This window comes from Hermetia illucens, chromosome 7 (genome assembly GCF_905115235.1).
Source record: "Hermetia illucens chromosome 7, iHerIll2.2.curated.20191125, whole genome shotgun sequence".
In the NCBI taxonomy this organism is placed as follows: domain Eukaryota; kingdom Metazoa; phylum Arthropoda; class Insecta; order Diptera; family Stratiomyidae; genus Hermetia; species Hermetia illucens.
In genome coordinates, this window is record NC_051855.1 from 13139565 (window position 1) to 13154880 (window position 15316).

At 43.1% G+C, this 15316-nt stretch overlaps 1 protein-coding gene across 6 annotated transcripts; it reads left to right on the top strand.

Annotated features, from left to right (window-relative positions):
* The first annotated feature begins 403 nt into the window (after positions 1-403).
* On the top strand, positions 404-9580 carry LOC119660887 (lysophospholipid acyltransferase 5). Of its 6 annotated transcripts, none has more exons than XM_038069809.1 (5): positions 404-796; positions 7434-7823; positions 7887-8621; positions 8681-8973; positions 9040-9580. In XM_038069809.1, exons 2-5 carry the CDS (start codon positions 7742-7744, stop codon positions 9355-9357), a joined length of 1428 nt encoding a protein of 475 aa, XP_037925737.1. In that variant the 5' UTR covers positions 404-796; positions 7434-7741; the 3' UTR covers positions 9358-9580. The 6 variants fall into 6 exon arrangements, with proteins under 6 accessions (XP_037925737.1, XP_037925736.1, XP_037925739.1 ...); XM_038069808.1 differs by having other exon boundaries at positions 7452-7823; XM_038069811.1 differs by having other exon boundaries at positions 7499-7823.
* Positions 9581-15316: the final 5736 nt, after the last annotated feature.

Consider the following 15316-nt stretch of genomic DNA (forward strand, 5'->3'; position numbering starts at 1 on the left):
ACACTGCTAAAAGTATATGATTTGAATTTGATATGTGACCTTGGATTATTAGGGATTCCCCGGAATCTTTGTTGTTTGACTAACATGTTCTGGACCTGGAAGGATATCTAGTATCAGACAAGAAACTAAGGCACCTAGAGGTAGTCGATATCCTGAAATTCTTCTCAGTTTTAGAGCCGATGATGCATATGCTTGTGACACGCTTATTATAACTACCGAGAACGCACAATAGTTCTTTATGACGTAGTGCAGAATCATCCCCTTGATCTGCAACCGTGGGACCAGCCACCGCATTGTCTGCCTTCGCAACGTAAACATGCTGCAACTATAACTAGAAACCTCTCAGTAACTACTAGTAGGGGACCTGGTCTTCATGCGCATGACCTAGTCTATACACACAAAGTTGCCCGCATACGAAACTATTCGGTGTGCTATGATAACCGCCGTCAACCCCGCCCCCGTCCTCATCATTGCCTGCGTTATGTGTACATTTCTTGACGTTGTTTCTCCTGCGTCCTAAAATATTAAGTGAGAGCCGGGAAAGTTCGGGTTTGGCTGTATTTCGTTTTTTTTATAGCATTTCGACTGTGATATTTTGAAAAATAAGGTGATAATTGAACATGAAACTCTGGATATAATAGAAAATTAACAACGCACGTGTAATGAAATAATAGTATAGACCCCGTGTCGTCACCACATGGAGCGCGTCGGTTCTTTCTAACAATCTATCAAGTGACAACGAGTGATTTTCATAATACCCTTGTGTTGCAAGCGAAACCTTTCTTAGTGCTATTGCGTGAGTTTTTGTATGCGAAAGACAACAGTGTGTGCAGCACAATTCGCTGTAGTATGCAGCATAGCGTTGTGTTCTTTGTGCTTCTCAGTTGCCTCAGATAACAAAAATATCTAAAATCTGAATCATATAGTCTGATGCGATTAAAGTACTTCTCTCATAGCGCACAGCGTGTGCTATTGACCTCAATGAATGTTTTACGGCTTGGGTTTTTTTTTGTTGCTGGTTTCCGCACTTCATTCTGATAACAAGTAAATTCGATGTTTGATATTATTGTAGTAGCTCTGATCCTTGCTTGCGTACACTATCACACCATTCGCTCGTAGTCTACTCAAAGTTCGAAGATTAGATTCAAACCAATGAAAGCTAGTACCAGGTTCACATGCTAGACTCCCTCAAACTTCAAACCTCCCCTAACGTTTGGCTTGATTTTGGGGACCAAGCTTGTGAATGCGTCACAAGCGTCTGCGATAATTTGTTTTTGTTTGAATTTGCGAATGCTTGTTGAGATCTGACAGTCCTATGTGTAGATGCCTAGTAGGCGACTGCTCCAGTCTGCGCTATTACGCAGAGGCAACGTTCCCAATAGTTGTAGAGAACGATACCCTTGAGGTAAACGAGAGAAGTATCTTTTTAGTGGATTTATTCCGTTAGATACTATGATACAATCTGCCCTTACTAGTTCTAACTTCCTCTAATATAAACACACCAAGAATAAGTTTGTTTACAGTCGAATCTCCCATGCACTTCAATGGATCGGAAAGCCAGGTCATGCTTGTTACGTGAGGGTGCCAGTATTCACTAATTCAGGTATAAAAGGTTTTGTGTTTCCCTATGTGAGGAGCATAACGCAGTTCTCCATTAGCTGACAGCATTAACTCGGTATATTTGCTGTCAGTGCTGTCAGCTTCAATAACCTGCCCAGAACTTAACGATTTAAATATCTCGGGTCAATGCTATCAACCAATGGAGAACTGCTTAATGAAATTTCTACACATATTAACGCAACCTGGATGAAGTGGCATTCCACAACTGGTGTTGCTAAACCAATGCCATGAAATATCATCCGGAGAAGGCTAACCTGTTGATAGGCTGCGACGCCAATGCAAGGTATATGCTTTCTGGCAGCTCGGAAATCAACGAGAGAGGTGAGTCATTCTTTGATTTTATTATTACTTCAAACCTGTCGGTGTGTAATAGGGGTAGCACACCAACCTTCCATTTCTTTAGTTCAGAGAACTGTGACGGTTGGGAGGAGGTCCTTGATATCACCCTAATAACCGACAACCGGATTCTTAGGGTAGATGACTGGAGAGTGTCTGACCAGAGATTCTTCTTGGATCACAGTTGGATACTTTTCAGTCTAGATCTCGCCGCAAAGGTCTCCAAACCCTTCAGAGGCCCCAGGAGGATCGACTGGGGACAGTTTGGTTAAGTAATTAAGAACAAACTCTCCGGTGGGGAATTCGGTAAGATTGGCACGACAGACGAACTGGAGACAGAGGTCGAGGCTCTGGAAAAGACGTTCGATATCACCTTTAAAGTCTCGTGCCCCTACTAAGTACAGTTCTCTCCAGCCACAGGAAGCTGACCAGAGAAATCTTCAACATCCGCTACAGATATAAATATTGGCAGCCATACAAGAACTGCCTGAAGAAGTACAAGTCGGCCATCAGGACCGCCAAGAGGCGGTCTTGGTTGGACTATTGTCAGAACATCGAAAACACCAGTGAATCCGCGAGGCTCAGTAAGATTATATCCAAGCAACATGAAAGCCCATCCTTTCTTAAAAAGTCGAAAGGCTTTTGGAGGGAATCTTCTAGTAAAACCTTGAAGCTGCTGGTACAAACACACTTTCCCGCTAGCGAGGAGGACTGTGAGTCAGAGCCTTGCTCGGGGGGTTTGCGGAAGCTTAAGAACCAGGATAATCCAGTCGGATCTGGAAGGCAACCACTTGACCAAAGCTGTGAACGGAGGCACGCCCCAAGGTGGCGCCATCTCTCCGGTTCTCTGGTTAATAGTAATGGACAAAATTTTACGTACATTGGACAGCAGCGGGGTGAAGGTGGTGGCGTATGCCGACGACTTTGTGATATTAGTGTCAGAGATGTTTCCCTCCCTTATGAGTGAAATCATGGAAGGAGCGTTGCAGACCGCAACATGTGGACTCGTTATAAACCTAACCAAAACAGAACTGATGCTATTCACCGCCAAGGTAAGGGTACCTGAATTCCACCTACGGCGACTAAATGAGCAAAGATTAGTTCTTTCCTCCAATGTAAAGTACCTGGGTGTAATCCTCGATCCAAAGCTAAATTGAGAATTGAGCATAGAATTGTGGGTTGAGAAGCCCTGTATAGCCTTCTACGCCTGCAAGGGAACCTTTGCAAAGAAATGGAGCTTCCGGTCGAGGATGGTTCTCTAGATGTACACAGCTGTGATGCGTTCCACCCTAACGTACGGCTCTATTGTATGGTATCTTTGAGTAAAAAGTACAATAGAACGAAGCTAAATAAGATTTAAAGGATCCCGTGTGCAGGTGCTACCGGAGTTCCGCAATCTTGCTAGGCAGATGCTCTCAATATACTCCTGTATCTCCTCTCCCTAGATCTCCACATTAAATACGTTGTAGCGTGCAGTGCCGTCAGACTACGTGAGTCCGGATGCTGGACAGCGAAGCCCTACCAGCCATAGTAACATCTCAAACGAAGTACCTCGGGAAATCTGGGCTTTCCCCACAGACTATGCCCCCCATACAAGCAGAACTTCACGAAAAACTTTGCTGTGGACTTTCCAATCAGGGCAGAGTGAAAGACCGGCGGCATACATACAGTATTTTTCACCGAGAGACCAAAAATAGTCTGTGGAGTCGTTGTGGGGGTTTTATCGAATAGAGAGACAGTGTCTCCGAGTCGTATGTCTCCTAGGTTCCGCCAGTGTATTCTAAGTGGAAGTAATAGCGATGCGACCTTGGACTCATCGACGACATCCTCCAGGCTGGCGGGGCAGTGCAAAAGTGCGCCGAGCGGTCGGGCAGTACGGTCAAAATTACCCTCCTCTGGGTTCCCAGTCATAGGAACATAGAGCGGAAAGAGCGAGCTAACGGATTGGCCAGGCTGGGCTCTGCTCTTGGCAGTCCTTTGGCGGTTACAGTCGGTGTTTCGTTGGCGACTGTCAAGGGCGGAATCTACTCGCAATACTTAGTAGCCGCGGGCCTCAGATGACGAAGGCTCACCAACTGTCCCAAGTCAAGGATTTGGCCCGTTTATAACAAAACCCGATCACGGGCGCTCCTGTGCCAGGCGCGTGGAAAGGCATACAAGATTATGGTCGTCTGCACGGGGCACTGTCGCCAGGCTCGGCATACTCTACAATTCGCGTTGCCAAAGCTGCGGAGAATAAGGAGAAACCGTCAGGCCCAGCTCTAGCTAGAGTCAGGTTACGGAGACTGGGCAAACTATCCTTTGTGGACCTCAGAGAGATTCCCAGCTGCAGGATGGGAGAGCTGCTTTCATTCGTGAATGCTACGAGCTGGCTCTAGAGATCTGAAGTGACTGGACTCTGCCTTCCAGCTCTCATAACAGCAGTCATGGTGTGAGGAGTTTGTGGCATCAAAGCAGCACATCATAGCACTAATTGGGCTCCTCGAAGCGGCCACTACACCTACCTACCTCATAAATATGTAAGTATTATTCAATGGACATTTCCCGTTAGACGTTTTTAGGCAGGAATTTGTAATTGAATCTTAATCAGAAATAAACGAAATTGGCTCTAGAAATAACAGAATAGAGAGAACGCAACAGAACAGCCAAACTGAACCAGCAGTGACTAGAATTCCGCTAGAGAAAAGGACATTTGGTGAAAGATTACGAATTTACAGCAAAATTGGAATCCCGACTTCAGGGCAACTCCCACAGGTCCGGATGAAATCCCCTAATCCGACCAACAAAAGTAGCAGAGGAGAGTGCACCCGTGCATTGCATAAGATAATTCCATCGATCCGGGACCCTTTAGACGCAGGGGCACGGAGAGCGGTGGCTTCCTCATTACAGGAGGGACACGTATCATCTTGAATTATTCCTATTCTGAACATATGTCCAGCTAGTGAATTATCGCTTGTCAGAATGCCTACAAAACTCCTGCAACTCCTTCTGCTTTTCGACAGGATACACTTTGTGGAACACATGTTCTGGCAGGTAAAGTTTGATGTGTCAAGCAGTATTTAGTCTCTCCCACCTGCATTTGTGGGAAGCTTGTTCCCAGTTTTTGATAACACAGCCTTAGTCAATGCTAATGATACTGCAATTGCTGATTCCTTGGATGGGGGAGATGGAACTTTGTTTTGCTAAAGCATCCGAGATTTCATTTCCCTCTATGCCAGGTGACCAGGTACCCCGAGTAGTTCCACTGTATTGAATCGAGAGGTAGAGTTCAAAAAGGTTTTTGCATTCCTGAACGAATTTCGAGGTGATCAATGGACTACTCAACGTCCTTAATTTATTATTATTCTGTTAAGGGAAAGTCGCACCGCGTCATTGAAGAACTATTGTGCCCCTTTTACTGATTATAGTGTACCTGTTGATCATATTATCTCAAGTAGGCCTGTAACCGTTAGGAACTTTAGTATGTTCCCCACTTCCAGAAGTTTCAGCTTTGCATCTGATATTAAGTGTTCTCCCAGATGTATCGACCTACTTTGCACAAGTGCCGGACACTGTCCCAGGACGTGCATAGAGGTTTCGTCCTCCTCCTCACAGAACCTGCAGGCAGTGTCCGTAGATATCCCTGGCTTCCCTAGGTGATAGTCCAGCCGACAATGACCAGTGAGAATTCCCACTATGATTCGGAGGTTCTTTTTGGTAAGGTTTAAGCAATCCTTTGTACGCATGGGTTCGTATCCCCCAATAGGCACTCTGGACTCCTCCATCCCAACGTCCTTAATGCCGTGTGGCTATCACTGCAGATTGCGATGTGCCTACCCTTCAACCGCATATACTTAGACTTGAAAAACCATTGGATACTGTCTAAAAGGAACAGCCCATTTCTCGTTTTTATTCGAGAAATCATGTCTTTAGAGCTGTGCCGGATGTCGTGTTCATGGCGCCAATGATTCCCAGACACACAGATCTTTGTAGTGCGGCTAGTTTACGGTGAAAATACTTTTTTCTCACCTTAACCCACCACACTACGGATACATAAACGAACATCGGCCTAATGATAGCAACGTATATCCACATTACCACATGAGGGACATGTCGAGGCAAAGGTCCATCTGCACAGACCATAAGCTGTGAGAGCTTGTTTTATCTTCGCGTTAGCATAGCATGGATTCAGTGCTCCCAGTAACTCTTCCAATGCTCTGTCCCTCCACGTCCGTTGTTTTCCCCCAGATCTAATCAAATTAGTCTATGAGCTGCTCTCATTGTAGTGCTTTGAATAAATATATCCAGGGGCTGCAAATTGAGTAATGCGTTTACAGCTGAGCCGGATGTCGTGCTCATGGCACACAGATCTTTGCAGTGTGGCTAGTTTACGGTGAAAACGTTTTTGTCTCACCTTAATCCACCACACTACGGAGGTGAGTATAATAGAAGAGGAATTGTTAAAGTCAGGGACCCTAATAAATCAAGCCAAAGCTTGTATTTTACAAACCCCATTTGGGAAAAGGGGAATCTTAGAAAAATGCGAGGCAACGAGGCACTAACCTCAACCCTTATACGCGCAATTTGGGTCGCACAACTCCCGTCGCGATCAAATGTGTGCAAGCCTTTTTCGTCTCCATAAAATTTCAAAGGACATTGTTCTGATGAAACATCAATATTTGCCGCGCAAAATCTTTCTTCGTAATTGACTTTCATACGATAGCAATTTTAACCATTATGAAACCATTTTTTTGCCGACCATGATTAAGTAACTTGACCACCAGCAGTTAACGTCGCTCCATTGGTTACAACTAATAAATGCATTTCGATATTTATAGAAAAACCGGAACACGATAGAGAGTGCTTTCACTTGTTGCGATGAAACCTATAAAGAAACATCACCTTCTAAACTAAACATGGATGAACCCATATGTAATGGATATATATATATAGCTAGCTGGGGTGCTGCTCGAGCTTTCAACCAAATGATTGCAGATTACATTCTCATACCTGCCAGAGGTGTCTTACATGTATATGCAGACAAAGTATCTTGAATGATTGCATCATAAGCAATAGCATGCAATGGGGCAAATGCAGGTTTTTTTTTTTTTTTTTCAAAAGCACTTTCGAATCGATTATCTTAGAGGGAATTTCGTGGGCTTCATAGATTTTATTTAGCATTGTGGACCGTTGTAGGGCCCCCCAGTGCTGTTGTCGTAACGTTAGCGAGAGTGTACGGGTTCCTCAAGCTAAAACTAAGTCACAGAAAATTCGTTAATCATAGTAGTCAGTCAACTAACTGAAATACTGATGAAACCAAGGTGGCTTCAATCCAAGTGCACTATGAAGATTTGAATAGTCCAATAGAGGAGGCTTTGGATTTTCCATAATAAATTCCTTCTCTTTGGATACTAGTCGGAATCGTGCGTTAGTGCTAGGCAAGGTCATCCATATTGATCCAATTTCGGGTTTTAAAATAATTACATAAATCAATACAGTCCTCTTTGAATTCTTAGCTGGATAATACCAAATAACAAAATACGAGTGGAGTGTTTGTTTTCAGTGTAATGGAATCATTTTAGTGCGCGACTCTTAACGATTTTCGGCCCCCTTTGGTTTGGCCGTTATGTCAAGTAAACAAAATACAAATTCAAAATGTTGAAATTTCTTGTGAGTTTGAATGAATGAATTTGTGATTGAATAATTGGTAAAAAAACTAGAAAAAGGTTTCCAAAAAAATAACGACAAATTAGCTGAGAGTGTCCTAGGTTTCATTGGTTGAACAGGATCCAGATAACAAAATAAAATGGGTTTCCTGATAGGGAGTCTAGCTGCAGCAGTTGGCGCCCCGGAGCCAGCATTACGGTTGCTTATTTCAATTCTAGTCGGTACGTTACAAAACCATAAATTGAAGTTCATATTTAACATCTTTTTTTTCCCTTAATTTCCAGGCTACCCTCTAGCTCTAGTCTATCATAACTTCATGTACAAACAATCTACAACAATTAGACATATATATTTCGCTATTAGCGGTTTCCTATTAATTGTTTTCAATTATGGTTTTGATGTCTATCACAGTCTAATTGCCATCCTATTTACCTATGTGATTGCAAATGTCCTTTACGCAAAGCCAAAACATCTAGTCATTATCAACTTCATATTCCACATGGCCTATTTATTGTTGGCCTATTATTTCACCGAGAGCGATGAATACGATATCATTTGGACAATGCCACATTGTGTTCTAGTTTTACGTTTAATCGGATTAGGATTCAGCATAGCGGACGGCTTGAAAAAACCCGAAAGCTTGTCAAAGGATCAAAAAGAGTCAGCTCTGACGCGAATTCCATCACTACTTGAGATTACAGCCTATACATATTTCCCAGCGTGTTGCTTAGTCGGACCTCAATTTCCATTTCGTCGCTATGAACGCTTCATGAACAAGGAGTTTGAACGATATAAAGGACATGTAAGAAGTGGTCTAACCCGATTCGGTTTGGGTATCTTTTATCTAGCAATTAGACAAATTGGAGCGGGATTTCTACCTGATGAGTATTTCTTGGAAGAAGAATTCCAAGCATATGTTTGGTGGCACAAGTATATCCTGCTGGCCATATGGGGTAAATTGGCGCTATATAAATATGTATCATGCTGGCTGTTGGCGGAAGGAGCTGCAACGTGCTTTGGTAGGTCCATTTGTTCAAATACCAAACATGAACCCTTCAATTCTACTTGGTCTTTCCAGGTTTATCATTTGTTGGAATCAAAGAAGACGGCTCAGAAGATTGGTCAGCATGTTCCAACATAAAATTAGAGATGTTTGAAAAAGCCTCGAAACTTGGCCACTATGTCCTTTCATTTAACGTCAACACAAATCACTGGGTCGCTGAGAACGTCTATAAACGCCTGAAATTCTTAAACAATCGAACCATCAGCTATGCGAGCGCACTATTCTTTCTGGCACTCTGGCATGGATTCCATACAGGCTATTATATGTCCTTTTTTATGGAATATCTGACAATAACTTTCGAAAGACAGGTAGATTCCATCCTATCTCTCTCTCCTGATGTACTTTTTTTCAGAATTTTGTTTCATCCTTTTCAGATTTCCAACATTTATGATGGACTTGCCAATGGACCAAAGGGCAATCTAGTCAAATCCACGCCTAGCCAGGTTGTGATTTTCATTCTACGTCAAATATATACCTTGGTCGGAATGGGCTGGTGTCTAGTGCCGTTTGTGTTTTTGAGCTACGATAAATGGTTCAGCGTCTATAAGACATTCAATTATATAGGATTTGTATTATTGGTGCCTTGGTTTTTAGGGCACTTCATCTATAACCAATTCTTTAGGCCACCAAAAAAGAATGTAAAGAGCGGCGGTGAAACGAGAGCGCCCAGTTCAAAGGTCGCTACAGATTAAATGTAAGTGATAGGGTCAATATAACACATAAAACGGAATATTGAGAATAAAAAAGGACTATTAAACCAGAAAATTGAATTCCCAAGAAGCATACCAGACTAAAAAAAAAGCGGTCCAACTTCAGTTACAGTCCTTAATCTCATCAACTATGTATAATATGCCGAATCGTAATACAGATGTACTTGAAAAAAAAAAATTATCAAAATTACAGCTGCAAAGTTTATATAGTTTCATGCCTTTGTTAAAGAGAACAATCTCTTTTGAAAATTAACTTAATATTCCTACAATCTTGGCCATAAGTATTAGGCACCCTACTTTCTATGTCTTCTTCTTGTTCAGTGCAAAAAAATGAAATTCTTTGAGTAATTTAATCGATTTTGTTGTATAATTCATACAGTATTATTAATATTTTGTTGGTCCACCCTTGGCCTTTATTACAGCAGCTATCATTTACGTTTTTGAGCACTGTTTTGGATGCAAGGCTATGCTCCCTTATTTTGTGGTTTAGGGTCACCCAAAAATGTTCGACTCCAAAAGCTACGCTTCCTTTCTGACTCCATAACCGTCAAGATCCACTTCGGGAAGTCTCTCTCTTGCGGTACAAGCACTAATAACCTTTATAGTTTCTTTCGGCATATCCCAAGTAAGCTCAGACAATTTTGATATTTCAACGTGAGACTTCCTTTTTTCTCTAAAAAAAATGTATTTTTATTCGTTTTGCTATTGAAAGCTCAATCATTTCATCATTTTCGGAAACACAACTGTCAGATCTAACCAAAAAACAACAAAACGCCACGTCCTTGCACCAACATTAAAGCTCAAAACACCTGCTTTAAGCTTTATCTCTCAGATCTTGTACTAAAAAATTTCATGCTGTCTTATTTTGCATGTAACCGTATCCACCTAGGTTGTATCTAAAGCTTTTGTAAAATCAATTTGTACTTTTCAATGTACCAACATTTGTCCGGATAGCTGAGTGGTTGGAGCGCAAGGCTGTCATACGGAAGGTCGAGGTTCAAATCTCACTGGTGGCAGTGGAATTTGTATCGTGATTTGACGTCGGACACCAGTCGACTCAGCTGTGAATGAGTACATGAGTCAAATCAGGATAATAATCTCGGGCGAGCACAATGCTGACCACATTGCCTCCTACAGTGTACTGTAGTGGACCGTTACGGTCTTGAATGAAGTGCTCTAACACACTTCAAGGCCCTGATCCAACATGGATTGTTGCGCCAACGATTATTATTAACATTTTCTAGGGATGCCTAATAGTTTTGGCCAAAGCTGTATTTTGTAAATATCTAAGACTGAGCTTATGATTTTGCCCTCCGTTCACCTCAATCCACAAGAAAGTATTATTACCACTTTTTAATTTCCTAATAAAAGGTTGCAAGATGTTAACAAAGTAAAAACCAATACCACACATTCACAAGTCAAATCTGTTATGCTACTTACCCTCCCTCCCTCAACTTTACAAGATGAAAATCTACATCAACCTGCCTTAAAAAAAAGTGACCAAAAAAAAAAATGTCACTTATTTAATTGCTTTGTGATTTATTTGAAACTGAATAAATTCTTTAGTACATAAGAATCGTTATCTAGATGGTATAAGACTTAGCAATAGTAATTTGAAAAAAAAAAAAGGAAACGAAAAAGAAAACGCAAGAGCCGAAAGAAAATTTTGTTATTTTCCATAATATAGAATACAATATTCTGTCGAGCATTTCACTCTGAAATTAGGATGATCTGGTTAGGGTGCAGGGCAACATTTAGACGCCAGTAATTGCGATAAGTAGAAACATTATAAGAATTGGAAGGGATTTTCAATAAAATCAATAAATCAGCAAACAATTGGAAAATGGACGGAATGTATTGTTTCTGGATAATGGATGCAGCTCTTCTTCTTCTTAGTCTTCATCCCGTTCCATTGTGGGGCCTGACATGCCTGACGACAACGAGACATTATCTGCCTCATACATAAAAAGAGGGATATCACGCAACGCAGCAATTATAGAGGTATCAAGTTGCTGAGTACCATCTATAAGATAATCTCCTCTATCTTGCTAGGCCGGATAGCCCCATACGCCCAGAACATCATCGACCCATACCAAAGGAGCTTCAGTCCAGGCCAATCAGCAAAAGATCAGATTTTCTCTCTGCAGCAAGCGATGGAAAAACTGTTGGAATAGGGACATCAGTTGCACCATCTTTTCGTCAACTTTAAAGCCGCTTATGATAGTATAGCCAGGGTAAAACTGTACACGGCCATGAGAGAATTCGGTATCCCGACGAAATTGATAAGACTGACTAGGTTGACCCTGACCAGTGTGCGAGGCCAGATAAAAGCAGCAGGATCCCTCTCCAACAACCGTCTAAGACAAGGGGATGCCCTATCATGCGTCGTCTTTAACCTGTCCCTCGGAAAAGTCATCCGTGATGCTGTGATAAATGCAAGACGTACGATCCTTTTTAAGTCCACCCAACTACTACTGTCCTATGCTGACGATATCAACATCATGGGAAAAACAACCTGAGACGTACAAACTGCCTTCATCCAGATCGAACAGGCGGCGATTACCACGAGATCTTGGGCTGCACATTAATGAAAGCAAGATTAAAGTACATGGTGGCAACGTCAGTGCCAAAAAATCAAAGAACGAACAACATCGAATCGCACTGGTCAAACAAAACAATGAAGCTAGGAAACTATAACTTTAAGACCGTTGAAAATTTCCCCTACCTAGGGTCGAAAATCACAATCGATAACAGCTATGACGATGAAATCCGCGCACGGTTGTTGGCAGCCAACAGAGCCTATTTCAGCTTACAGAAACTGTTTCGCTTGAAACGTCTCACCATAGGGTCAAAGCTCTTACTGTACAAGACTATGATCTTGCCAATCCGCTGCTCCAAAAATCTTCGCCCCGAGGGTATATGTTAGTAAACCTGGAGGTTCAACTCCGAAGCCATCATATGGAAGAAATCATTTAATTGGACTTCAGTGATTGCGAATGGTCCTCTTTCATCCCCTTCACGATGAATGTCTATGTCCAACCGAAATACGAAAACCCGGTTGCCTGGGGGCACAGGCGCCGATATAAGCATTGTATCGGAAGCCTATAAAAAGAGGCGTTCCAAGGCAGCCAGACGAAGCCAAAAGCATCAGAAACTGCAAACTCCGTATCGATCACGCAACAAAGATGTGCAGGCAGTGGTGTCAATATCTCAGCAACCGTTGTTGTCTTGAGTTGGCTAGACAGTGCTCCTGCGACAATGACCAGCGCGTCTATTAATAATATCGATCGACACGCGATGTCCAACAACATCGAAGGGAACCCAATCTCGAACCAATACCAGGACCCCATCGTGAAAATACACGCTCCCAGAGAGACATCTCGAAAATCAGCCAAACTCCCGTTCAACAACTTGCAGTGGCAAACTCGACGAAATCTATCAGCAATTCAACAATAGCAACAACAAAATCCCACAGCTGGCGTCACAGCAGGGTCAGCTTAATTATCGTAATTTCCTTGCACTCAACCGCTGACAGAGGAGTGCTGTGGCGGTGCTGATTACTTCCAGACACTTGCCTGGCAAGGTTGCGGGGTCTTTTAAGGACTTTGTTCTGCAGGTCCACCAACAGTCCATAGTAACACAGGAAGTCTACGCCTAAAATAGGGGTGCTAATGTCTGTCAAAACGAATCGCTAGAAAAACGTTCAGCGTAATATGAGACTCACGTTGACTTCGCGGCAGCCAGTCTCAAATTTTGCGATATCAACGTGTTTGGACGGGGTATGGAGGGAATAGACACCTCCGCGCCCGTGCCGCCCAGGAAGCAACGCCGTGACTGCGATCAAGATCTACCTCCTGAACGCAAAGTACCTACCATCGTCGCAAGTTTCGAAACTGGATGCGCAAGTGTCGTCACCATTTGCTTTAGGTCTTCAACATCCCGATGAGCGTCTGCGCGACCACGGGGCCTACGTACACCTCCAGCGACCCCGAATCGCCGCAGACCAAGATGGTGCGGGTGCACTCCGGGAGCCGCTTCAATTAGAGTGTTTTTCACCGACCTTATCCCCACCTAGCTGCCTCATTTTTTGAAGCAGCTGGTTAGGGGTATGGTTGCCCAGCGTCAACACGTCCAGTAAGTGATTCAGCTTCGTTTCCTCACTCACTGACTGCCTTTACTTGGCCGAACCACGCCGCCGAATTCTACCGTTAAAGGGGGGCACCCTGATTGCGACCACTGCTACAGGGGGGATCGCGCCCCCCGTTGTTGTTTAGGATCTGCGGGATCCTAAGTCCCCATCCACTTGATGGTGGACCGGACTAAATGAGGAGCAACTTACTCCCTCGTTTTTTAGTCCATGCATCCCTAGTTTGGAGCGTAGCACTCCAAGCATTAAGAATCGAAAAAAATCAAAAATTTGACTGACGGTTTCGTCCAGGGCAGAGGCAACTCATCAGACGCTGCCTCACCTCTGCCCTGAGAGCAGCGTGACCGAAAGTGCCAACTTGCCCGTTGTTTTGTCTTCCCGAGACATGTGGCGCTAGTAACCAAAGCGGAGGCGGAACACCGAAGCGAAACTAGACGAACGAAGCGGAGAAAGAAGAAAGGGAAGGAGTGGGTTCGATTGGATCCCACTGCTGCGATTTACCATAAGAGCATAGTTCACGCACAAACGCGCCCAAACCACACCGTTATTGAATAATCCGTAATCGTTGCAACAATGAAATGATGGCCACCATTCTCTTCCAGAAGAGGAGAATTGATACGACAAAAAAAAAAAGGTTTCACGCTATTGATATTTTCCTTCCACTTTCTTCTGACGAGCTTCACGCAGTGCAATTGTATCGAAGCAAGATCCTTCACAGACAAACTCTTGTAGTGGAATTAACGTGTAATTTGGGTCAATCTTTAGGATGCGATCACGATTCAATAAGCAGTCACAAAATACGAAAACAGTGTTATTAAGACGAACAAGTCTTGCGTGAAGCAAAATCTCATTCAAATCGCTTCAATATTTGTCTGTCCGTCTGTCATAGCCGATTTACTCAGAAACGGCTAAACCGATCGTCATGAAATTTTGTGAGAACATGTCGGCTGTGTTGAGTTTGAAGGGGGGGTTTTCCCATATATGCGAAATGGGAATGGTCATGTGGGGTATCAAATGAAAGGGCTCAATTAGTACTTTCCGGAACTGGTCTTATTTCTGATATTAGATGAAATATAAGGGAGTGAGGGTTCAAAATGTGTACCCCAAAAAGTGAAACAAATCTCGGTTCTCAGAACCTATCTAACCGAAAAATCTGAAAAAAAAATTCACAAATCTAGGCCTCAAAATATATCGCGTTCCGATATCTACAATTTTAAGTTTGGCAATCAGTGCAGAAACAAAAAAAATTGCGAACTCTTGGCCGCGTTCGAGAGAAGAATCCTTTGAAGAATTTATGGCCCCTACATGAGGATGGACGATTCCGTAGCCTACATAACGACGAAATCTATGAGCGATACCATGATCGTGTAGGTGTGGATAAAATCCGGCTCAACAGGTTGCGGTGGCCGGATCACTTAATCCGTATAGCTGAGGATGATTCAGCCCGGAAATTCTATAAGAGCAATATCTATGGTAGAAAGAGAAGACGAAGTAGACCCTGCCTGAGATGAAGCGATGACGTAAGTCAGGACGCCAGACAGCTTTAAGGGACCTCGGCGCAAAATCGGGTTGTCTGGAATTCCTTATTAAGGCAGGCATAGACCATTAAAAGGGAGACCCGGTCTATATATGATACAAAAGTACGTCCTAAGATTATTGTCGATGAAGCCAATGACCAAACTTACCACACATTTCCTGGAGCTTATACGACCACCTGTATTAGTCAATTGGAAGGGACAAGAAAACAAACCTGTTACCAAGGTCTGACCCTACTTTGTAGCAAAAAAAAAAAAA

Excerpts from the sequence above, each read along its gene's own strand:
- LOC119660887 (XM_038069809.1), top strand. The coding sequence starts at position 7,742 with ATGGGTTTCCTGATAGGGAGTCTAGCTGCAGCAGTTGGCGCCCCGGAG. Across the intron at positions 8,622-8,680 it reads AGGAGCTGCAACGTGCTTTG|GTTTATCATTTGTTGGAATC; the intron begins GTAGGTCCATTT and ends TGGTCTTTCCAG. Across the intron at positions 8,974-9,039 it reads CAATAACTTTCGAAAGACAG|ATTTCCAACATTTATGATGG; the intron begins GTAGATTCCATC and ends CATCCTTTTCAG.